This window comes from Pundamilia nyererei, unplaced genomic scaffold (assembly GCF_000239375.1).
Source record: "Pundamilia nyererei isolate P.nyererei 1_Seehausen unplaced genomic scaffold, PunNye1.0 scaffold00068, whole genome shotgun sequence".
In the NCBI taxonomy this organism is placed as follows: domain Eukaryota; kingdom Metazoa; phylum Chordata; class Actinopteri; order Cichliformes; family Cichlidae; genus Pundamilia; species Pundamilia nyererei.
In genome coordinates, this window is record NW_005187469.1 from 1,540,846 (window position 1) to 1,564,166 (window position 23,321).

At 40.4% G+C, this 23,321-nt stretch overlaps 2 protein-coding genes across 3 annotated transcripts; one reads left to right on the top strand and one right to left on the bottom strand.

The window, feature by feature from the left end:
* Positions 1-212: 212 nt before the first annotated feature.
* Positions 213-2,080, top strand: ten1 (TEN1 subunit of CST complex; the record flags this gene model as incomplete). The annotated part of the gene is made up of 3 exons (XM_005736321.1): positions 213-352; positions 716-873; positions 1,167-2,080. Coding segments are annotated over 3 exons (444 nt in total), but the record flags the coding sequence as incomplete, so codon positions are not given.
* Positions 2,081-3,661: 1,581 nt separating this feature from the next.
* evpla (envoplakin a) lies at positions 3,662-18,947 on the bottom strand. Of its 2 annotated transcripts, XM_013911641.1 has the most exons (23): positions 18,782-18,947; positions 18,478-18,654; positions 13,862-13,961; positions 13,617-13,771; positions 13,307-13,430; positions 12,581-12,712; positions 12,406-12,447; positions 11,941-12,102; positions 11,677-11,784; positions 11,490-11,585; positions 11,259-11,369; positions 10,469-10,615; positions 10,200-10,354; positions 10,008-10,105; positions 9,720-9,892; positions 9,293-9,468; positions 8,984-9,122; positions 8,702-8,895; positions 8,211-8,361; positions 7,927-8,010; positions 7,505-7,612; positions 7,328-7,420; positions 3,662-7,208 (listed from the first exon to the last, which is right to left on the bottom strand). In XM_013911641.1, the coding sequence occupies exons 2-23, from the start codon at positions 18,546-18,548 to the stop codon at positions 3,819-3,821; spliced, it is 6,009 nt and encodes a 2,002-aa protein (XP_013767095.1). In that variant the 5' UTR covers positions 18,549-18,654; positions 18,782-18,947; the 3' UTR covers positions 3,662-3,818. The 2 variants fall into 2 exon arrangements, with proteins under 2 accessions (XP_013767095.1, XP_013767094.1); XM_013911640.1 differs by having other exon boundaries at positions 18,478-18,947.
* Positions 18,948-23,321: the final 4,374 nt, after the last annotated feature.

Here is a 23,321-nt window from a genome sequence, read left to right on the forward strand (position 1 = left end):
GTTTTTCACTGCATGTGTTACAGTTAGAGACTTATTATACTTTCACAAATTAAGGCAATAGGATGCAGTACAAGTAAAAGGTGTTTGTAAGATAGTTAAAGTCTGAAAAACTGTTATTAAAACCATACAGTTTCTGAAAATTTCCTCTTAAAAATGAAAATCTTTGAAAATGAACTTTCTCTGCACTCTAGGATTTTTGCTGTCTTCACTGACTGGCAGCAGCACTGAGGGTGGTAGATGTTGACTCAGGCAGAAATGACTGTGTAACTGACATTAATGATTTCATAGCGCTTCTCTGCTCATACACCTTTATTTATCGTTATCCCCTATTCTCCTGTTTGTCACCTAAAACGTAAGTAATTTATAAAGTTTACTTTTATAATTATTACTATCAATTTAAAAAACAAATGGAGCAGATTAAACATACAGAAGCTACTGTGTTGTTCACACTTTATGGCCCCATTGGCTGTTCATTAAACCACTAAAACATACACAGATCAGCGATTATATCTTCTACATAGATTTAGACCGTACTGCCCTGTTTACACACTTTTTAAAAAAAAATATTGAAGGGTAGCTTTTGTGAACCGGTTGTGTAAATGATTATTTAAATTGTAAATCATACAAAGTTACTCTTGTATAGCTCAATAACTAAACCACGGATCTGGAAATGAACCAAATTCACTTTAAAATGTTTTACTCATTTTTTTTTCAGACTTGTATGCTATCAGCCTGAGGAGTCCAGGGCTACGCTGTCAGCACAGCATGCTTCTAAAGAGCACCGTGTGGTTGTCCACACCTTGTTTGTGGAGCCCTTCAACCCCATAATTGGAGCCCAGTACACTGTGCTGGGTGAGATAGAAAATGATGAGAGTAAGAGAAATATTTCACACAGACAGACAGTGTGCAAAAATGTTGCAGGGGACTGTTCAGATGTTAATTTACCCTCACATAACTTAAAAATGGAAAACATTAAGCAAGTGTCAGTTTGTCCTGTGTGTGGTTGACCTGATGCCAGCTTTAAATGCTATGTTTGTTTGTTTGCGTTTGTTTTGGAGCGACCGTGGCTCAGGGGGTTGGGAAGTGTTGGGAAGCGTCTGTTTTAGTGTTAGTGTTAATGTTTTAGTGCTATCACCTGCCTGTGTTTGTAACTTCTTGTCCTACAGGAGTCGGTGCAATGGTCCGTGCCCGTGTGCTGAACTGTGTTGACGGTGTAAACATTGCCCTTCTGGAGAAAGCCATCACTGAACAAAGAAACTTCTTCACAGAGAGGGAGCGCAAACTGGGTGCACAACCTGCAGATGCAACATGATCAGGGACTTTATTCATGTGGTTTCTTTGGTCATCAGAGCTGCAGTGATGCCCCTTGCTGTGCTGTCTGAACAGTGAACTTAATAACTGTCTAAATTTGCGTAAAAGACACGGGTTCACTTCTGAGAGTTTAAATGACTGTCCTGATCTGGGATTTTTCTGCACTTGATCAAGGGATTGCTTTTAAACAGCTAAAGCCCCACATTAGTGGGGCATTATTAGATTTTCTTGTAGGGTCATTAAAGAGTTACAAACAGATGGTTTGGGTTTATGGCTCATAAATATGTCACATTTTTAGTTTTGTCTGTGATTCTGAAGACTAAAGGTGATGATTCGGCATGGACACAGCTTTAAAGATATGAGCAAATATCCGTATGCATGTAATATGATAAAACTTCACTATATGTCCAAACATACTGGGCCATCAGGAGCAGCTTGGCCATGGAAACATCAGTGCCAGAAGAGGTTAGGATTCTGCAGCTGTTAAGCCAGCAGAGTTTTGGTGAATATTATGCATTGCACCTCAAGCTGGTGCCCCCTTTCTGTAACTGTGCGTTGTCTGCTACTTTGAGACTGAATTGCGTCTTAAAAACTTTGCAAACGTAATATTGGGAAATCTCATCTGACTGTTAAAGTTTAGGTCAGGTTTATGTTGTCTGTCCCATTAATTTTATCAGCCAAGTGTGTTCTTAGCAGAAGTTAATATTAAGAAATGATCAGATGTAGAAATTTTTGTACAAATTGAAATAAAGGATTGTTTGAGTCATCAGTGGCTTCCTTTTAAGCCCCTTTTTGGAATCTATCATTTGCCTTAAATGTTTCATGAAAACAATTTTAATATTAGTCTAAGATCACCCAAGTAAATTTAAAAATACAGGTTTTATTGATTAATTTATTTAATATTTGATGATTTCGCCCTATGACAGCTGGGATAGGCTCCAGCGCCCCCCGCGACCCTGAAAAGGACAAGCGGAAGCGAATGGATGGATGGATGGAATATTTGATGATTTAATTTATTAAGGAAAAAAACTATCCAAACCTACGTGGCCCTATGTCAAAAACGAATCCCCCCACTTTTTAAGTCATGAATTAACCGTGATTGAAAACCTTTTGTTGGAAAGCTGGGTTCTAGTTCACTAACCATACCCAAGCCTGATCACTGTCAGGCAAGTAGAATAAAAAAACCCCACTTAAATAGAACCTGTTTGATAAAGTGAAGCGGCCTAAAAGAACTCACAAAGCAACACATCATGCCACTGTCTAAAGAAATGGCTGAGAAACAAAGTTACTGACATCTATCAACCTGGAAATGGTTACAAAGATATATCTAAGGCAGTGTTTCCAGTGAACAACCCTGTGAGCCTTTATTCACAAATGGAGGAAACAGTGGTGATCCTTCCCAGGAGTGGCCAGCCAACCAAAATTACTCCAAGAACACATCATCGACTCATCCATGATTTCACAAAAGAACCCAGAACAACACTTAAGGTCCGTGTTATTGATTCAACAACGGGAAAAATACGGGACAAAGATGGGAGAGTTCCAAGATGAAAACCACCGCTGAACAAAAATAACAGAGAGTCATTGCATATTTACCAAAAAAACATCTTACTGATACCCAAGACTTTGGGGGAAGTATTCTGTGGATTGATGAGATAAAAGATAAACTTGGTGGAAGGGTTGTGTCCTGTTGCATCTAGTTGTTTCATAAAAAGAACATCAACCCGACAGTCAAACATGGTGGTGGTAGTGTGATGGTCTGGGGCTCCCCTGCTGTTTCAGGACATGGACGATCAGTTCATTCACTGAAGCCCAAGCTCACTTGGACAACGACTAAGAGCACATCAGCAAGTCTACCTCTGAATATCTCAAGAAGCAAATAAAAAAGAAGGTTTTGGACTGCCCAAGTCAAAGTCTTGTATTTAATCTTGTTGAGATACTTTGGCATGACCTCTATTACACGATTATATTATATTTTTCTAATATTAAAAGATGTTTGATGATCTGAAACATTTAAGTTTCACATATATAAAAAAAACTAAGAAATCAAGATGAAGTAAATACTTTTTCATAGCATTTTTCTTTACTTTAGAGACTGCACAGCATTGAAAATGAGAGTCCATACACTTTAACCATTATAATTTATTTTATTGATATTTGTTTCTTTATAAGGTATCAAACAAGATAAAATTCAATGAACAGTTTATAAGAAAACCCATGAGTAATACAGAATCAATTAATCTTGGCAAATACCATTGCACCATGTCCCAGTATCCCTAATAACACATTAATATTAAAGATAAACTTCATGTATACTGTTTTTAAATTAAACCAAAAAAGAAAAATCTGCCCACATCAAACATTTTTAGTAAACAAAAAAACTCAGCAGCAGTTATTTTGGCTAGAGAGAAAGCTTTGCAGTAGAAGACTTTTCCTGAGTCAAAATGTCCATTATAAGTAATGTATGGATTTCATATAGAAAAGATGTCTCCAAAAAGTAAACATATCTAAAATCTTGCATATCTAGTCGAATTGTACACTGGACTATAACCAGACCCTTTGGAAGAGGCAGGCAGCATTGGTAAGCCTGTATTTGGGTCTTTCCTGCAGCGATTCAGAGCTTGCTTGTAGTTGATTTTCTCCTTTGTGATTGGGTCTATAATATCTTTGATGTAGGCGGACTCAGTTTCCAGGTCTCTCATTATTGTGTTGTCAATCATTCTGGACCCAACGGCATCCAAGATGCTAACTCTGTGACCGGTATCTGGATCGACCAGCCCTCCGGTCAGGTGCTGAGCCTCCATGAAGCGAATGGCAGTGTCCTTCGGCATCCAGCCTTTCTGAACAGCCTTTCCCACAGACAAACGCTCTTTGGTCACAGGGTCTTCAACTCCAGTGAAAGCCTTCTGTGCATTGAGCAGTCTCTGGATTTGACTATCCTCGATGAGGGCTCTGTTTGCTGCCTTGTGAACCGTGTATCTCCCTTTATTGCTGATGTCAATGATTCCTCCTGTTGATGCCTGAGCCTCCAGAAGTCTTTGGGCAGTTGTGGAATCAATTAGCTTACTCACGGTGGCATTACGTATTGTATAGCAGGTGTCAGTGTCTGTATCTATTATTCCAGCAACTGGGTAGGTTTCTTTGGCAGCAGATAGGTTAATAGGTGCTGAATTGAGTGATGTGGTGGATTTTGGGGTGATTGAATTGAACTGGGACTGCTTCTTGTTGTCACCAGCGACGAGCAAGGCAAATTCTGAGATGGGAATTTTTCCTTGTTTGTACTGTTGCAGATCATATTCTGTCAATCTTCCTTCCTTCAGCGCATCTTTGATGGAGTACTGCTTTCCACTCTTGCGATCCTGGAGTACAGATATCTCCCCATCAGGTCCCAATGAAGTGATCTCCTCCCAGTCACACTCAAGCTCTTGCAAGTGAATGTACTGCGGACGATCAATCAAGCCCTGAAGGTAGGCATCATAAGGAGACATGTCTTTGCCGGTAACTGGGTCCAAAATTGTGATCTTTGTAGAGACATTGGTCTCTTTGGTTCTTGTTTCTGCACTCTCCTCTCTCTGTAGGTTCTGTATAAGCTCACGGATGATGCTATCTCGCTGATGGATCTTGTCTTTTTCGTCCAAGATGTCCCTCTCCAAACGCATGACATCAGACTCCATCTTAATGCTTCTCTGTCTGCTCATCTGCGTTCTTTCACTCATCAGTCGGCTCTGCTGCTGGAAGGACAGGCTGATATCGTGCCTCTTGCCATCAAGGGATCTAAGTTCACGAGTGAGGTCTTCCTTCTCTCTCTGTAAGGCATCTCGGTTCATAATCAGGGTTGTCTCCTCTCTTGAAGTAGCAGATTTGCTGTTCATTAGGAAATGGATTTTGTCATTGAAACGTCTAAGTTCATCCTCGAGGTCTTGTCTGGCAAATTTACTTTGAGACACCTGTTCTCTCAGGCGATCCCTCTCAGCCTCAACTGCCTGGTCTTTTTCAACACGGACAACCTCTTTGTAGACTGTCCTCTCACTGGACTTCTCTTTCTGCAAGATTTCAAGCTTTATGTTGATGTTACGGATTTCTCTCTGCAGTCTCAGAATATCACTGGTTTCCTTGTCCATGTCTGACCGCAGACTGCTTGTCAGCCTCTCCAGTTTCGGGTCTCTCTCCACCTTGAGCACCTCCTCGACAACTATGTTTTCCTCAACAGGTGGTGGGGCATTTTCCAGCTGTGAGATACGCAGTTTAATCTCTCTGACTTCAGACTCAGCTTGAATCCTCTTTTGGCGTTCAACACTCTCTCTGAGGATCCTCTCTTTCTCTTCCACCTTTGTTCTTAACTGTTGTAGCTCCAGTTCAAACTGACGCCGGTTCGTTACTTCTTCATCCAGGTTCCTGCTAAGCCTTTCGTGCTCGACCATTTGCCTTGGGTCTTTCTGCAAACGAACAACCTCTTGGAGAACCACCTTCTCTTCTGGTTTCTGTCTCTCCAACTGGATGTATTTATTCTTCAGGTCAAACACCATCTCTTCAATGGTGCGCCGAATCTGTGTCTCTTCCCGCACATTATTTCTCAAGCGGTCAAACTCTTTCTCTTGGAGTGGATCGGGCTCATACTTAATAACTTCTCTGGTGACAAGTTGGGTTTCTACCTTTGACTTTTCAGCCTTCCACTCATCTCTCTCTTGCCGGAGCATTCTCAGCTGGTCTTGGAGGGAGTCGTAATTGCTGTGTAAATTATGCACCTGGTCATTTAGCCTCTGAATTTCTCTCTCATTTTCGGGGCTTCTTTCCTCTTTAACTACCTCTTGGAAAACTTCTTTTGTTTCAATTCTTGGCTTCTCTGACTGAATGATGTTCAGTTCAGTTGTCACCTTGGTGAGCCCTCTTTCAAGGTCAGAGCGCTGCTTGCTGTAGTCTTGTATCTCTTTGCGGAGCCGCATTATCTCCACCTCTGTGTTTGGGTCTATCCTGTAGATCTCGTTAACAATTTCCTTCACCTCAACTCTGGGTTTCCATTCGTAAACTTCTCTGTAACGGTTGTGGAGCACCGTCAATTCATTGACCAGAGAGTTGTTTTCAATTCTCTCTTCCTCCAGGCTTGTTCGAATATTCTGGGATTTGTTGATTAGGTCTTGGTCTTGTTCAATCTTTTTGACTTCTTTAGTGATTATCTTAGGCTCAATGTTAGGAATCAGCCTCTCTAGTGCATTTATCTGACTCCTTGTTTGGAAGATGTCATCATTGAGGAGCTTGGTCCTTTTGCTCTCGTCAGAAATTTCTGTCTCAAATGTTTGCACTGCTCTCAGCATCTCTGGGTCTTTCTCCACTTTAACCACTTCCTTCTTAACCACCCTCTCTTTGATTGTTGGCCTCTTCTGCTGGAGAATTGTTACTTCTGTCTTCATCTGAATATGCTCCCCATCCCTCATCTGAATTTCTTCTCTCATCTTCGTTATTTGATCTCTCAGCTTAGCAGCCTCTGTATCCAGCTGGGGATCTTTCTCAAACTCTGTCACCTCTCTAGTCACCAGTTTTGGTGGAGCGCTCTTTACGGTTTCTGCCAGGGTGGTGACTTTTGTGTTTGTAACCTCAACCTCAGTTTGTATGGTGGTGCGCTTCATGATTTCCTCATGTAGCGTCTGCTGCAGAGCCCTCAGATCACTTTCCACTTTTGGGTCACGGTAGTACTTTAGTACTTCTTTCTCCTCGACACGTTCAACTCCACGGCGACTCTTCAAAGACAAAAACCTGTCTTTGAAAGTTCTCAGGTTTGTCTCAGCATGAGTCCTCCTCTCCTTCTCCTCCTCCAGCTCTTTTACCAGACCATCTAACTCAAAAGTACTCCTTTCAGACCGCACTTGCTGCTGTGCCACTGCTTGAACTGTCTCTTCATTCTGCAGCAGGAAAAGCAAATTTATTCAAAGTAATATTATTTGCAATGTAGCTTTAGTTTTATGGAAAGCATAATCTAAATGCATACAAAAGATAATAAATTCATTCACTGTTTTCTTACTCGTGATATGAGATTCTTAGCCAGGCCCATCTGTTTTTGGCGCTGGGTGTTTTCAGCTTTTGTTTCAGCGTAGCGGTTCACCAGACTCTTTTCCTGTAATAAGCAAACCTCATGTCACCTCGATCTATAAATAAATGTGAGAAGTTTGTATCATGTTGAAAAACACACAGACATTACCTCTTTCTGAATAGCCTCAGACAGTGTGGGCATACGTGGTTTCTTCGGAACGGTGGCGCCGGCGTCCTCAAGCGTACTGTTGTACGTGTCAACGTTGGTCTCGTACTCCTGCAGAGACGTGAAGATTTAAAATCTTTGAATTGTTTCATGTCATTTGTTGCCTATTTCAAAATCTTTAAGTACGAGCCATGTCTGCTAATGTTAAAATTAAAATGTATTAATTTACTTTCTGTGTTGCCTAAAATGCATTTATGCATTCTATGCTTTTTTAACTTTCAACACATTTGTCTTTACACTGGATGCCCTTCCTGAGGGAAGTCCCATTAGCCCCAGGATTAGCATTTCCTCCCAGGGTTGTACCGCTACACCATGGTTCCATAAATTATTGTATTATATTATTTATTATAAGTTAGGAGGCTTACATTGAGGAGATCCTGCAGGTCTTGAGAGAGGCTCGTCACCTTTTCCATGTCAGCTTCCTTTCGCGTCAGGTCGTCCATCACCCTCTGCAATGAGTAGGTATAGAAATATTAATCACCTAAAGTTACTGTCCTGTCATAATCATAGTGAATTTCTACAGGTTCATATTGAGAATAATGTTTATACATCCATAAATCAAAAAGACATTATGTGTGGAGTGGGTAGCCAGGTTGTTATTTTATTCTTATGTGATACTTAAAGGTAAATAATCAGAAGACAGTCTCACCTCTTGAGAGCTCTTCTTAGCAGCAATCTGAGACAGATCGTCATTGGGGCTTATCTTGTTTGTTGGCAGGTTGTCCAAGAATGAGTTCAGGGATTTACATGTGCTCTGGAACTCCTGGTTCTTTCCTGCAGTTTCGAGTAAGGTGCTTTCTCTGAGAGGAATATGAGAGGTATTAGGCACATTATGAGGTATTGGTGTATTAGGTACATTATGACAACAGAAACGCCTTATGTAATGAAACCTGTTTTACCTTTTAGTAGTGTAGTAGCACATTTTTATAGGTTATATATAGATGTATATAGATTTATAGATGAAGTACAGATTAACCCCGTTGCAGGTTGCAAATGCCCGATCAAATCGTAAAGGTACTTCTCACTTCCTTGTTGCTTGATTTAAGTGATTTAAAAGGCTGATGAGGGAAAACCACTGTAGTCTGTCTTTCTAATAAAGCTGAAGGGACTGAGATGATGTGTTCACAGTCTGACTCTCACCTCTCCTTCAGCTGGTTGGCAACGTTGGTATAACGTGCTTGTAGCTGCTTGACCTCTGTTTTCTGGCGCTGGATGTCCGGGCAGTACTCCTGGTAGCCCTGCTGCAGAGAGCTGCACAGCTGCTCTGTGGTCTCCAGATCCTTGCTGAGCTTCTTCATGTCATTCTGAGCAGCTGCCACAGACTTTTGCTGGCTCTAAACACCACAAAGGAGATGTTCAATTCAAAGTGAACATTAGAGATATGCAAGAGAATTCAAATTTGTATGGTCAAGACTTCCTTACTTGAATTTCCACAGCACGGGTTTCAATTGCTTTTGGGCCATCAGGGATCGGACCATCTTCACTCAGCCTTTTCTCAAAGCCGGAGACGAGACCATCCACCTTCTTGATCTGTTTCTCCAGGTTAAGTGAGGCATTTGCTCTGCAGAAAAGAAGATAAATAAACTACTAAATATACTAAGGTTATCTGTTATCTAGATCATCTACTCAAGTAACACAACTTAACAAAGATGGATAGAAGAATGAAAAACTGATTTAAGTTTTTAAAAATGTTGTTCCAAAATCAAACCCCGCCATAAAACAAGCTCTTACTTCTTATTGTAAAGGTCAGCAAGTGCAGCAAGGTTGTCAGACTTGTTGCTGGCAGCACTGAGTTTGAGCGGCAGGCCCGAAGAGGCCCCGTTGGGATCTTTAGCCAGCAGGGGCTGCATGCCAGCCTGTGCAGCCTGTTGCTGCTGCTGTAGAGCCTGTAGTGTCTGAGCAGTTTGCTGTAAAGAGCATCCATACAACCCTCCATTAAACATCAGATATAAGTATAATTCACAGCATAATCATTTCATGCTGACAGTCTGCAGGAGTGAAGAATCCCTTTATGCTGTATAGGGTATGAATGCATACACACACATACGAGGATAATAACAGCAAAATAATGGCTTTTATATGGTTTGTTTTAGTTTCTTGGTGTCACGTGGTGAATGATATTTAGCTGGTGCTGATGTTAGTTTGTGTTTTTTCTCACCTCCTGCTCCTTCATCCTTTTGGCCAGATCACCAGCGGGATCACTGCGGCTCAGCGGGGCTCGCAGACGGCTCAGCATGCTCTCCTCCGCTTTGGCCAGGTCATTGTCCAGCTTGTCCAGCTGCTGAGAGAGGGCTGCTACTTTGGGGTCCATGGGGGCAGAAGACACTGGGGCTGAAGGAGGAAAAGGAGAGCTTTTTAAATGGTTGATCTCACTTTAGTTGTGGTTTAAAGATGCAGTGATTGCATATAATGAGGACACTTATGCATTTAATTAATTGACAACAACCTAACTGCTGGGCCCTGGAGATTTCTGATTTGTTATTCTTCAGGGAGTCGGCCAGAGCGGCTCTTCTCTTCTTGATGTCTGCAAGCTCCTGGCCCAAACTAATGAACAAAAAGAAAGGGGCGGAGTCAAAGAAAGGGCAGACGTCGGATGTGCCATTTGAGCTGATTAATAATAAAGCTTGTCAGCACTTACAGGTCCACTTTATCAATGGCCTCTGAGTCAGGTGGTGGGATCTGGAAGCAAACTCCTGGGAATTTTTTAGTTTTTCCATCAGTGGAAATGACATTCCAGTTCGCAACGTCTGAGTTTGATTTTAAGGTGAACTTGTCTCCTCTTTGCAGAGAATCCTAAAAAAATAACGATTGATTCAGTCAGACAAGTCACTTTCCAAAGTTGTTGTTGTTTTTTACTGCAGCCACATGCAGTTAGAGTTTTACATTTAGACAAAAATTGATCCCCACCGTGCCTGTTTCCCAGTCGCACAGGGACTCCACAGTGATGGCTCTGCTGGGGGTCGTACGTCGCAGTTTCAGTGGAGCGATGGTGGTGCTGCGTTTCCTCAGGTCAGCCAGCAGCTGTTCACATTTCTGCACATCTTTCTCCTCCGCCTGGTAGGAAAAACACACAAAGATTAAAAAAAGATTCCAAACATATCTTTTCACATAATTTTTCTGCTGGGTTTAACAAACTTAGTGTAATATCCCGCAAAATGAACCTCTGTTTCTTCCTGATTTCAGTACCGTGGCAATGAAAGACTGCTCTATAACACATCTCAATCAGTGGGTGGTGGCAAACCAGGTGTGTGAGCACCTTTAACTCATTTTATGTATTTGTTTTTGTTAGTTCTGGTGTATATTGGCAGAACTGTAAAGTTTCATGTGACCTGCCCAGCAAATTAACAGTTTTCCTTCAGTCTGCTGTGTTTACACCTTATATTTTCTCATATATATGTCCATTTACATATGAATAAATAAATAAACTTTGAGAATTATTCAATAAATATAACTCAAAGACTTTATAATTTCCCTTTTCAGGCTTCCACTGAACAGAATCAACTTTTGGAGACTTTCCCTGTTTTACTTTTGGACTTTGGAGTCTCCTTGTCTCCAGCTTTGCCCGCCCCAGTGCCTCATTTTCTATCCAAATCTCCTTCTCATTCACTTTTTAAAAATCCTCACTGCTAGCTTGAAAGAGGGGTGCAAGCTGAATTTCTTATGTGTGCTGAGTTGCAGTACTGGTGGCTGGACGTACCTCAAGCTGCAGCAGTTTCTCAGTTTTGCTCTTCTTGCTGAGAGTCTTGGGGTCCAGGGTGCTGTTGAGCTTGGTCAGCGACTCTGACAGCTGCTCGCTGTCATATTGGTACTGAAAAACGGAACAAAGCACACTTTTTGTTTTGTTTTGAGTTTATGCATAAAATCTGCAAATGGTGATGACAGAACAGGTTGCAAACTGAGCACTGCATTGCGATGAACTCTGTCTCACCCTTTTGAAATCCTCCACGCTCTCCAGGTGCGTCTCTTGACAGATGCAGAGATTGAGGAATTTCTGCCACTCATTTCGTACATCATCTCTTTGAGCCTGGAAATATAATGAAGGGAGTTGACATACCTTTAAACAGCATTCAGGATGAAAGAGTGAAGCTGATGTTGTTAACGGGCTTTTCAAGTACCTGTATTGTGTCGCTTGCGGGGTGCTTCATTTCAACAAGTCTCTCGCCTTCGTCCTGGAGTTTGTTCACCTCGGCCTCGTGGGACAGCAGACTGTTGTTCTTGAAATTCTAAATGAGATCAAATCAAAATTGATGTATTTATGTGTGAATTCATCCAGGTACAGAACCAAAACAACTTCTGTCACACTGGACAGGCCACACCTCGTGATTGGTGAGCCTTTCAATTCTATTTTTCATCTGACTTAAAAACGCATTAATCTTAACCTCATACTGCCTCCGAACGTCAGGAGGGTCCAACATGTGGTCACTCCAGTCTTGCTTTTTGATCTTATTCTGCTCTTCTGCCAGGAAGTTCAGCTCCTTGTTGCAGCCCTGCATGTACTCGTACAGGCTATTAAGGTAGTGACGGCGCCACTTGGAGTTGTCCTTAGGAGAAATTAATTAAAATGGAAAGACAAATGAGTACCCCTAAAATAATTTTTTATTCATTTATTCAAGTAATAATTATTATTTCTTTCTTTCTTTCTTTTGATTTTTTTAATTTCTTTTAATTTTTTTTTACTTTTTTGGGGGAAATTTTAAGCAGAAATTTACATTTTTCATTTTTTCTCCAACAAAGAAAAAAACAAAAAATAGAAAAATTGCCTCAGAGCTTTTTACACTGCCAAAACCAAAAGTGAAATAAGACTTGTGTTTATCTTTGAACATTAAGTGACTGAAGCAACTCACCAATAAGTTGTTGTACTGTTTTTTCAGAGCGTCGTATTTCTCCTTAAAAAACAAGACAGCGAATGTGAGCGGCTGTTTGAAATGCTTTTTGCTTAATAAAGGACACAAGCTGCAATCAGTTTTAAGTAGAACACATCATGCAAGCATGTGTTCTTGTGTAATCATGCATGCAGACCTTGCTGCCAGCAGAAGCGAGGCAGAGCTGCGTGTTGTAGGCGTCAATCTCTTTGTGTATGATGTTGTGAGCAGCAATCTGCTTCTCCAGATCAGCCATACTAGGGCCAAACTGCTCCACATCCACCAGTTTCTGAAAGCACAGACACCAGAAGAAAGCAGTTCATGGAAATGTAGTGATGAGATATCAAAGGACAGGTCTGACAGGGTGAGGCCGGTAAAACAAAGAAACAAGTGCATTTAGATTACATTAGGATTAAAGGATACCGTTAATGTTATTTATTATTAAGCAATCCTGCCATTTTCCCCACCCTGTAGTTCCTAATGGAGACTTAAATCTTTTTAAAAGACTGCAAATATTTAGTTTGATTTTTTTCAAAACACTTGATGTCGAGGGGGTTTGCAAAGTGGCTTGCAGGGAGAACAGCAAGGGTGGCCAGGTTAGTGCTAGCTAAAAAGGGAACTATAGATAGAATTACATAGAAATTACAGATTGCTGACATCATGTCAAAGGAGTCTGATTTCTCTACGATGCTCAAATAAGCAACAGTGCGACTCAAAGTTTGAACAGTTTTTGTTACAGAGCGTCTGACTACAGAGGAAAATACTTGTTGGTGGCAGCAGTTTTAAAACAGCTTTTTGTCCTTTTTGTTGACAATAAGAGCATTAATATTTAATAGAGTATGAAAGACTGACGTGGATGTTCAGACAGTGTAACAGTACTTACTTGCTTCTCACTTAAAACAGGCCCCCAGTCAATTAAGGGCATCCGCGACACATCATCAATCTGCTCGTAGATGTCTCTGTAGACGGTACAGTCCTTCAGCCAGCGCTCATGAAGATGAAGGACACTGGAGTCATCAAAGGGCAGAAAAGACACAAAGAAACAAACAACTGTGGTTAATGTGGAGCTCCAATGAGTTCAAAGTTAATGATATTAAACAGCTAAAGTGTTTTAAAATCCTCAGTATGTTCTCAGAGGAGGGACCAGGTATACTGCAAATCTTCTGTGTTGTATTTATTCTGCATGAACTCACTCGCTCTCTATATCTGTGGCTTGTGGATGTTTTAGGTTCTTGGCTTTGTCAACATCTATGAAGAGCTTCTTCAGCAGGCCCTCAGCTTCACCCAGCTCATCTGAGATCTCCCTCTGATGCTGGTACGGCAGCTCTTTCTTGTCATTTTCAAAATCCTGTCAAAGGCAGACAACAGATAAGGTGACGTTTTTACAAAGCAATGAAGGCAATCGTTCATAAAATTAGAGGTTTTGTTTTGTTCTTACCACAGCAAGCAGCTCCTCAGCCCTGAGGACGTTTTTCTCCACCAAGTCTGCATCTTTTTGCATCTGGGTGATCAGCAAGGCCAAGTCGGTGGCCTGTGACCTGCAGCAGACAACAAAGGTCAGAGGTTGAACAGCAGCACACATCATTTCAGGGATGATACAGAATTGGTAAGTATACGAGTACTCCCACGCAGAAGTTTTGAATAATTAACAGCTTGATTACAGTCAAACCTTATGGTGTGCATTTTTATGAGCACTCTCACTACCAACAAAGACTTATTTATATTGTGGACAAACTTCACATCCCCAGGTCATCCTTTATATAAAAAAAATCTGCACAGTGAGGGTGTTTTTATTTTTTCCATTCAGTGTTTTTTATTTTGCACAAACTGCACAGTTTCCAGATCTTTTAGGATGGAGTAGGATTTTTCCACCCTTCGCACCACACCCAAAACGTTCCTTAAATTCTACCCATTCTTGAACTTTGACTGTCACTCCCTCTGTCAGTGTTTGTGTTGATTGTGTCGCTGCTCGGAGTAAAGCAAAGCAATGACTAAGATTGTCAAAATGAGGAGGAGGAAGACATTCCATTGAGAGATTAGCTACACCCATGAAGGTGAAGTCTTTGGGATTGGAGACAAATATTGTATTTGTTTTATTTAAGAGGCTTTGTATCTACTGCCTGAATAAATCATGGGGTAGAGCTCAGTTAAAAGTTAAATTAGATTAAATCAAAGTTTTTGCAAACTGCAAACTGGGTTTTGGAGATATGTTTGTGTATAATTGGTTCAGCAATGTGTGTGTGTGTTAAAAATAGACTTTTTAAAATCCAGGTTTTGCCTCATTAACTGAGATTTATGTATTTTACACAGCTGTATAAAACTGTATACCACCTCCACACACACACACACACACACACACACACACACACACACACACACATTCTAAATATGGCAACTTTCAACATATTACACTTTTGCTTTTGTTAGTAATGACATGTGCGATACATTGCACAGCAGTCTCTGAAGTTTAAAAAATGTTGCTAAAGTAGAGCTACAGTTCAAAAAATACAGATGAAAAAATCTTAGCAGCACAATTTTTTGGTGTATCTGTCAGTGTCAACATTAAGAAAAGAGATATGAAAAGCTGTCAGACTGGGCTGGACTGGGACAAAAAATCAGCCCAGGTATTTTGACTAGAGACCGGCCCACCAAGTATTATAGGAAAAACCATAAAGCCTTTGAATGAAAACAAACGCTGTTGTGACAGTGATGCACAGTCTTGTTGGTATATATGTATGATTTCTATGACGATGAGGGATGAGAGAAGAAGAGGCAGAATAAACACACAAATACACAGAATAACTCCAGCTTTGTGTCTTTTTTTCATTCTAGCTGAAGTATGAGACAAATCGCTTGCTTTTCACCTCAACATGGATGTATTGTAATTGGTCCAGCCCAGAGTCGATCACAACCATTGGACAATCCACCACCTTTCATTGTTTATACCGTTAACATAAAAACGAAAAATCACTATCTGCCCACCGGTAATAACCATGTTATTATAAAGAATAACATGGTTATATTAACCAGTGTCAGTAAGTTTACTTATGAAGCCCTTTTAACAGATAAGTAGTCACAAAGTGTTGCACATAAAATAGAGTAAAATAGATTTAAATGTGAAAAACATAATAAAAACAAGCTCAAAGATCAAGACAAAGAATAAACGAAATCAAGAAAATTAAACGATTTTAAACTGCTTTTTTAAAAGAGAGTCAGCGCTTTTGAAAACTGCTTATAGAGGAAATGACCAGTGGGCCGAGGATTCAGTCTGAGAAAGGTCACACTGATGCTGAAATTACACTTATGTGCAAAACGAAATCAAAGAATCTGGTTCTGCAGCTGCTGTCACAACGACTGCCCTGTTCCTGCTCACTCAGCAGGAAGGACAGGTATGCATTCCCACCTTTGCAGTCAAAGAAAAACCTGTTTAGTTACCATTGTTTATAGAAACAGTAGGTGCAGTGGGCTGTGGAAGAGATTTATCGTCTTTGCTCTAAAAAAACAAATGATCAAATAAATACATGAAAAAAAGAGAGTCTGTGATCATCAGACAGAGGAGCATGAGCCAAACATACCAAACACTCGCTATACTACGCATGGCGCCATATTTCCAATAATTGCACTCAATTTGGATTTTTAAAGGTAAATTTTAAAAGTGGCTTTAATCTCTAGTTTGTCTTCTGTAATTTACAGATCTTTATATTTTACTTTTTTACTTTCCTACATGTCGGATATTTAGTTCTGAGTTTGTCTTGATAAAGGTGAACTGTGTAGGGACTGAAATGAATAAAGGTCTGATTTCTGATCTCTTTTATTTAAAGCTGTCACCTTTGGTTTATTCACTTTATTCTTTTATTAATAGCAGATAAGAATTACTGGTCACACCCATACATTGATGTAGACACATACAGTATCTGCATCAAATGTGTCATTTTTTTTTTGTTTTTTTTTATCAAGCAGCAGTGTGATATTCCTGTGCAGGAGTGGCTGTGCAGGGTTTTCCAGGAGTGTCTTGTAAGGTGATACTTTGAGTTTCTCATAAGGTGTTTTGGGGGAACTTTATGCTTTCCTCAGCATGAATCAACTATTTGTGCGGGCTGCTTGTGTGGTCATGCTGAGCTTTTAGCCAATTTTTAAAAAATGGTTAAAGAAATCGTTAAACTGCTCTTCTTCAACAGTTGGTGGTTTTTAGTAAATTATTAAATGAATGACTGCTACAGAAAACCAGTTTAAACTGGATTATCTGCATCATTTAGAAGGGCTTGCCTGCATTTTTTAGATGATAGTAAGATCTCACATCTTCTGCACAAACACCCTCATTTCCCCCTCAAGCTAAACTCATATTGTAAACAAAAAGGTCTGATTTCATAGTAAAATTAGGTTCAAGAATTGTTATTTTACAACATGACCACTGGAGCAAAGAAATGGATGTTGAATGCCGAAATGAATCTGTGCTTTACAGTCAGCAGAGTCATTATTAAATCCCTGCGTAACCAGCGCTCTAATCTGTGATGTAACCAAAGGCACCAGCAGAACAAGATGAATGTCTGAGAGCCGCCCAGACTCAACACACACAAATACAAATTTTTCCATGACGTCTTTGGGCTTTTCGACTTCTTGGAGACTCAGCCTGACCCGAGCATTAGCTGCCACTTTTACCTTTATTTGTACCTTCATTTTAAAAACATTTAAAAACGTCCCAGTGCCATGTCTAATGCACAAATCCATACATCGCAGCTCTCCAGCTGTCCGTGTCATTTCCAACAAACACCCAGGAATCATCTTTGATTGCGATTCACAAATTTTCTTAAACTAATAAATAAACAATTATCAGACAATAGAAATGACTGAATGGAACGAACAGCACTTCCTGTGCGTCACTCTGTAATGTACAGTTAAAAACCAACGCCCACATGAGAGGCAGAAACCAGCTAAGCAAAACGGACAACCCAGCCCTCATCACGCCTCAGCAGAGAGAAAATATGTCTGAAGCCGAGCCAAGGTGAAGGCACAAGCCGGACACCACCTGACGGTGAGATCACGTCAGCGGTCTTTTGTTACTCCCAGGAACAAAAAGGTGAAGTGGTCGGCTCTGCAGCTGAATGTGGGGCTCTTTCTATGAATAGAAACTGATCCTGAGGAAACCTGAAGAAAACCCATCCTCAATACTATCCATTACTTAAAAAGGTGATCATCCCACTTCGCCGCTTTGAATGCAGCGACTTAAATGGCGTTCTGATCTGTGATCCGGAGACTTTTGGCAGATTTGCCATGAGTTACATTCAGTGGCTCTTCATGAGCCTTCTCTTTATATTTAGCACATGAAAATGACCTCACCCACATTATGCATCAAATGGAATTCATTTTTATTCGCAATCCTCTAAAGCAGGTTGCTGTCAGCTTTATGTAAATGTGTGGAACCTGTGCCACCTGACTGTCATATTTCCATATCTGATCTGAACAGCTGCCTAGCCTGATAGGACTCCCTACATCTTCAAGCAACAAAAGCTCTCCAATAATCATTTTGCACAGACAGAAAGTTTCTCTGTGAATGATTTTTTTTCTCCAGTACAATAAAATTACTAAAACAAATGATCTGACACCTGTCAAGGGTCTAACACCAATAAATTAGGTTTAGGGTAAATTTCTGCCTGATAATCAGGATGACAACATCTTTCAATTTCACTTTTAGTCGTAATTCCCTCATTTCACTCGTCCTCTTGCAGGACACCGTTGCACATCGTGTTTACAAAGTAAACTTGACCCCTGGCTTGTATTTAGCTTTCGCTTTTTCCAAAAGATTAACTCTCACATAACTCAGCACTTGAAAGCAGTGAAGGAATTCCCTAGGAAAACATGCATTAAAACCTCCTTTAAACTTGTAATATAATAAACCACAAAACAGACGCACACAGAGAAAGAGGGCAGCAAGAACACACAGGAAACATGACACAGTTCTTGGCTTTAGAAGAACAGGAACAGGAGGAACATGACAGAGATACAGTGTCACCACACTCATACACGCATTCATAAAATCCACAGTGAATAACTCACTTGCTGATCTTCCCCGAGACCTTGAGTGTACCATTCTTAGTGTCCTTGGAGCTCTCCTTTTTCTTAAACATCTTGGCGGATGTCAAGCAGAGATCCTGAGTAAAAACTCTCACTCTCTCTCTGTCTCACTCCTTCTTCGTCTCTGACTCCCGCTCTCTCTGGTTCTTGTCAAACACACTGAAGTATACAAACACACACACACACTCATGTCACCACGGTGTTTAATGCCAGTGGCTCCTCCCAAACAGGTTAACAGGTGTGTCAACGCCCAAACATCCACCTTGCAGAGGACGACTGGACCGACCTGTTCTCTGCACTCTCCCTCTCTTCTTCCCTTCTTCAGGCCAGCCCTTCCTTTCATTGGGCCCCTGACACACTCTCCAAACTCGCACAGGTCTTTTAATTACCAACAAAGCAGGAATGCATAATTCAGAAAGCCAGAGGGAAACGCTCCATTCCTGCACCGTTCACTCGGCTCTGTGTGTCACACGCATTGTGAAGATTATATCCCTTGGGATAATTATAGAGCTGAAAAATGATCCAGTGCTACAAACCCAAAATGGTATTGAACTGCAAATCTGATTCCTTAAAGGGATAGGTGAGTTTTGTCACAAGGTTTCTCTCAAGGTTATTCGTATAAGAAGATACATAATATTAGGCAACTCGGTTTCACGTTTACCCCAAAAAAGAAATAATAATTCTGGCCTTTCAAGACTTCAGTGAATAATACCAATAATATACCAGAATAATACCAGTCTGGTTTTAAAGGTAGCAGCACAGAAATTGGGCCTTACAGTCTTGTTTGCATAAACTGTAGATAAAAGATTGAAATGACCACTGCAACATCACCGTAAAGTCCTGCACACCTCAAAACCCTTAAAAATAGAGACCAAGATACTGAGCCGTTTGTAAGAGAAGCTGAACTGCCCTTTTAAAAGGTTTCTATATAAGTTGATTTCTTTTTTCCACCAGAGGAGTTGTCCACTGCTGGCCATTTGAAAAAGCACTGATGTATCCATATTTTACACATGTGATTCTTAATGATTGTTAATATTGGATCAAACAGCCCTAAAGTGTCTGATCTGGTCTGTCCTAGGTGATTACATAACTCACCCCCATTAGAGGTACGTTTTCTGAGCTGCTCTTGTCTTATTTAAAGTTTGTGTATCATATGGGGTCCCTCAGGGCTTAGTTTTGGATCCACTTCTGTTTCATTTGTGGACTACATCATAAAGTCATACAGTAATTCATATTATAAATAAACTGAGGCTAAACAGTTATACTGTTTCTGCCAACAAACTCAGCGCAGCGCTGATATCAAATATCTATTGAAAGAATTTTTTTTTAAAACCGACATATATTCTAATAATAAACCCATGAGGCACCAGATTCCCCTTTATTGATACCTATGTTGGTGAAACCTTGTGAGCATGGCAAAACACACACACAACCACACATATATTTTCAAGGTTTTGCCATATGTGTAATCCACATTGTGTAAAGTGACGCATACGGCTAATGAATATTACATTTAATGTAGAATCAATATAGCATTATCCCCTTTTATTTATTTTATCCCATCTTATATATTTTTTATTTACTTATCCATATTTTTAAAAAGAATATATTATTTTTGTGTAATCTTTGCAATTTGTTTCCTTTTTTAATCGCATGTAAAATTTGCATTGTAAATACATTTTTACTTCTGAAGAAGGACAGTTACAGCTCTGAAATATCTAAAAATATGTAGCACAGGAGGAGTTTTGGCACAACAGCTCACTGTTGATTGGTCTGAAAGGCATTTTTACAATTTTTAACATATTTTTTTTCTCCCAGTGTAGATTAAATCTCTTTTTTGGACTGTCATTAATTGAATTTGGTTTTGTCATAATGACAAGTGGCTCAAGGTGCTTTTATTGTAAGGTAAAAACCCTATAATAATACAGAGAAAACCCCAACAGTCATATGACCCCTCTTCGAGCAAGTGCTTTGGCGACAGTGGCAAGGAAAAACGTTTAAACCTCTGGCAGAATCAGGCTCAGGGAGGCGGCCATGTCCTGTGACTGGTTGGGGTGAGGGGAGGAAGCCAGTATGAGGACAAGCTGTGTGAAAAAGAAAATGTGCGATAATTATTAAAAGGTTATCCTCATTTCCAGCTCAATGTTTTTATTTTTGGACTGTTATTTTATTATGTTATTATTTGTCTTATCCCTGGACTGAAACTGGACCTCTAAAACAACCTGTTTTAACTCCTAAAGACGAGTTCACATCAGAGCTGTGTGCCCGAGATGATCCTCTCGGCCTGATATCTGTCTGAAACTGAGCATTTGGTTTACATGCTGACCTCATTGCTAATAACCTGCTTCATGTTATATATGAGCAACCATTATTCTAAATATATGTGTGACAGCTAATTGCTTTCAACCACACCTTCCTTTATTATAGTTACATTTTACTTGAGTATTAGAACATTAAAAATTTATATGGAAGACATGTGTAGAAATAATTAGCAGCAGTAAAATAATCAAAGAAAGAAGTGATTCCATGTGTGGTTGATAAGTGGACGCAGAACAAATGGTCTTTATGTTATCCCATATTTCTCTACCTCTGTATCCTGTTAAGTCCCTGGGATCAGAGATAAAGGATATATTTATTATCCCGGAAAGAAATGTGCTGGAGAATAATCACACTACCATGAAGGAAACATAAACAGAGACTAAATACCTCATAGAAATCGCACTGACTTATTTAAAGGTGACATCTGCTGGGACAATTTCGTTTATAGGTTTCTGTCTTGCATGCTGGAAAACTCTATCTACTGCCAGACAATAGCAACTTGATGCATTAGTATATCCAAGAAATTTCTCTGCTACCATAACTAAAAAAAACACAGCATTCCCAATCTGAGAGCTCCAAATTAATGAGAATATTCAGGAGACGATAGTTTACACAGTGAGATCAATTTTTTTTCCCCTTTCTGATTTTTCCTTTTTCTTCCTTGAGCCTTTTTTCCCTGAATTTATAACAAGGAAATTAAGTCGTTCTCATTTGGCTATGTCACCCTGACACCTCACTATTAAGCCTGAGTCAAAGCTTGGAGCAGACCTGTGCCACAAACACTGAGGGACACTGTGTACAGTCAACAGTGGAACATCCAAAGGGTCAGAAAGTAATTTACATAACACTTTCATATAGTGGTACATGCCATAAATCTACTGATTACAGGTTGCCCCATACACTGGAACGTTTAGTGTGCAGCATCTAAAGACGTGGAAGTTATTCCAGATCAGGGCGTCTCTCTGCTGCATAGCAACAATTGGAAATCACGAGAAAAAATGTAGCTAAGCAGCTTTCATTGCAACAGCGAGAGCACGCTGTGCTCATTGGTCCAGTCACACAACGTTTCTCTCTGGGTGGGTCTACGTGTCTGGAGTAACATACTTTTTCACTTGCTCACATATATTGTATATTGTGGTTGCACCCAGATAACAAACTGTAGCAATACTTTCATCTTAAACCTCAAGTGAGCTGCTGAAAATGACGCATAGACAGGGGTCATTTTCCTCTATATCAGGGGTGGGGAACTCCAGGCCTCAAGGGCCGGCGTCCTGCAGGTTTTAGACGTGTCCTTGATCCAACGCAGCTGATTTAAATGGCTAAATTACCTCTTCAACCTGCCTTGAAGTTGTCTGGCAATGAACTAATCATTTGATACAGGTGTGTTTACCCAGGGTGATATCTGAAACCTGCAGGACACCGGCCCTTGAGTTCCCCACCCCTGCTCTAATTCATCATGAAATGCTGATTTTTATTTGTGGCAATCATAACAGGAAGAATAAAAAAAAGTCTGCTTTATCCCAGCGTCCCTGAAGAGCATGACAACACTCGTGTTTATTTTTTACATTCAAGTTTTTATTGATTTTGTATGTTTTTTGAAAACATATACTTAAACCTGTATAAGATGGGAAAAAAACAAAACAAACAAAAAACACAAGAAAAATGCTGGTGTGCACCCCTCCCCTTAAAACACTCATGTTTTTTAGTGACAAATGCCCCCTGAGCAGGGAGACAAATGTCTGCACCACAAATGCAAGACCTCGTGGAAAGCAATCATTAAGATTCCTCGGGATTAAAGGTCAGGCGTTTCTCCGGATGTCAAACCTGCAGTTCACACACATCTTGCAGCTCATTTTGAGCCACATTAATGTAGCAACTATGTATCTGTATACCTGTAAATTCCAAACAGCTGAACAGAGAAGAAACAACAAAGGCAGAGACACTGCAAGGGTGTGCCAGCCTCTTCATTCACCTTACACACAGCACAGCTGTCTGCTCATAGCTTTGATGGTTATTCTAAATTCTGGACCTCTCTTGGAGGAAAATGCGTAACACAGTAACACAGAATGTTGTTCAACAGTTTTAGCCTTTGGTTTTGTTCTGCAGATAAGCATTCATCTCCACCCCATAAAGGCTTAAATATTTTCAGTCTATTCTAAATAGTACACATTTCTGAAATACCACAGTAACAGTGCGCATGTGTGGGTTGGGGGGACTTTTTACCACGGAATATTCTTGGTTAGAAGATGGGGAGACCCCCCCCACCCCCAAAAAAACCCAAACCCCACTAATGTCAGATCGAGGTTAATAAACACACCTATATCATTATTCTCACTTTTCAGTGCACAAACAAAGTAAAGCTAAACATTCACACCCTGCTCAGGCATCCAATGCACTCCCACACCCTAACACAGGAGCAACTGAACACACACACACACACACACACACACACACACACACACACACACACACACACACACACACACACACACACACACACACACACA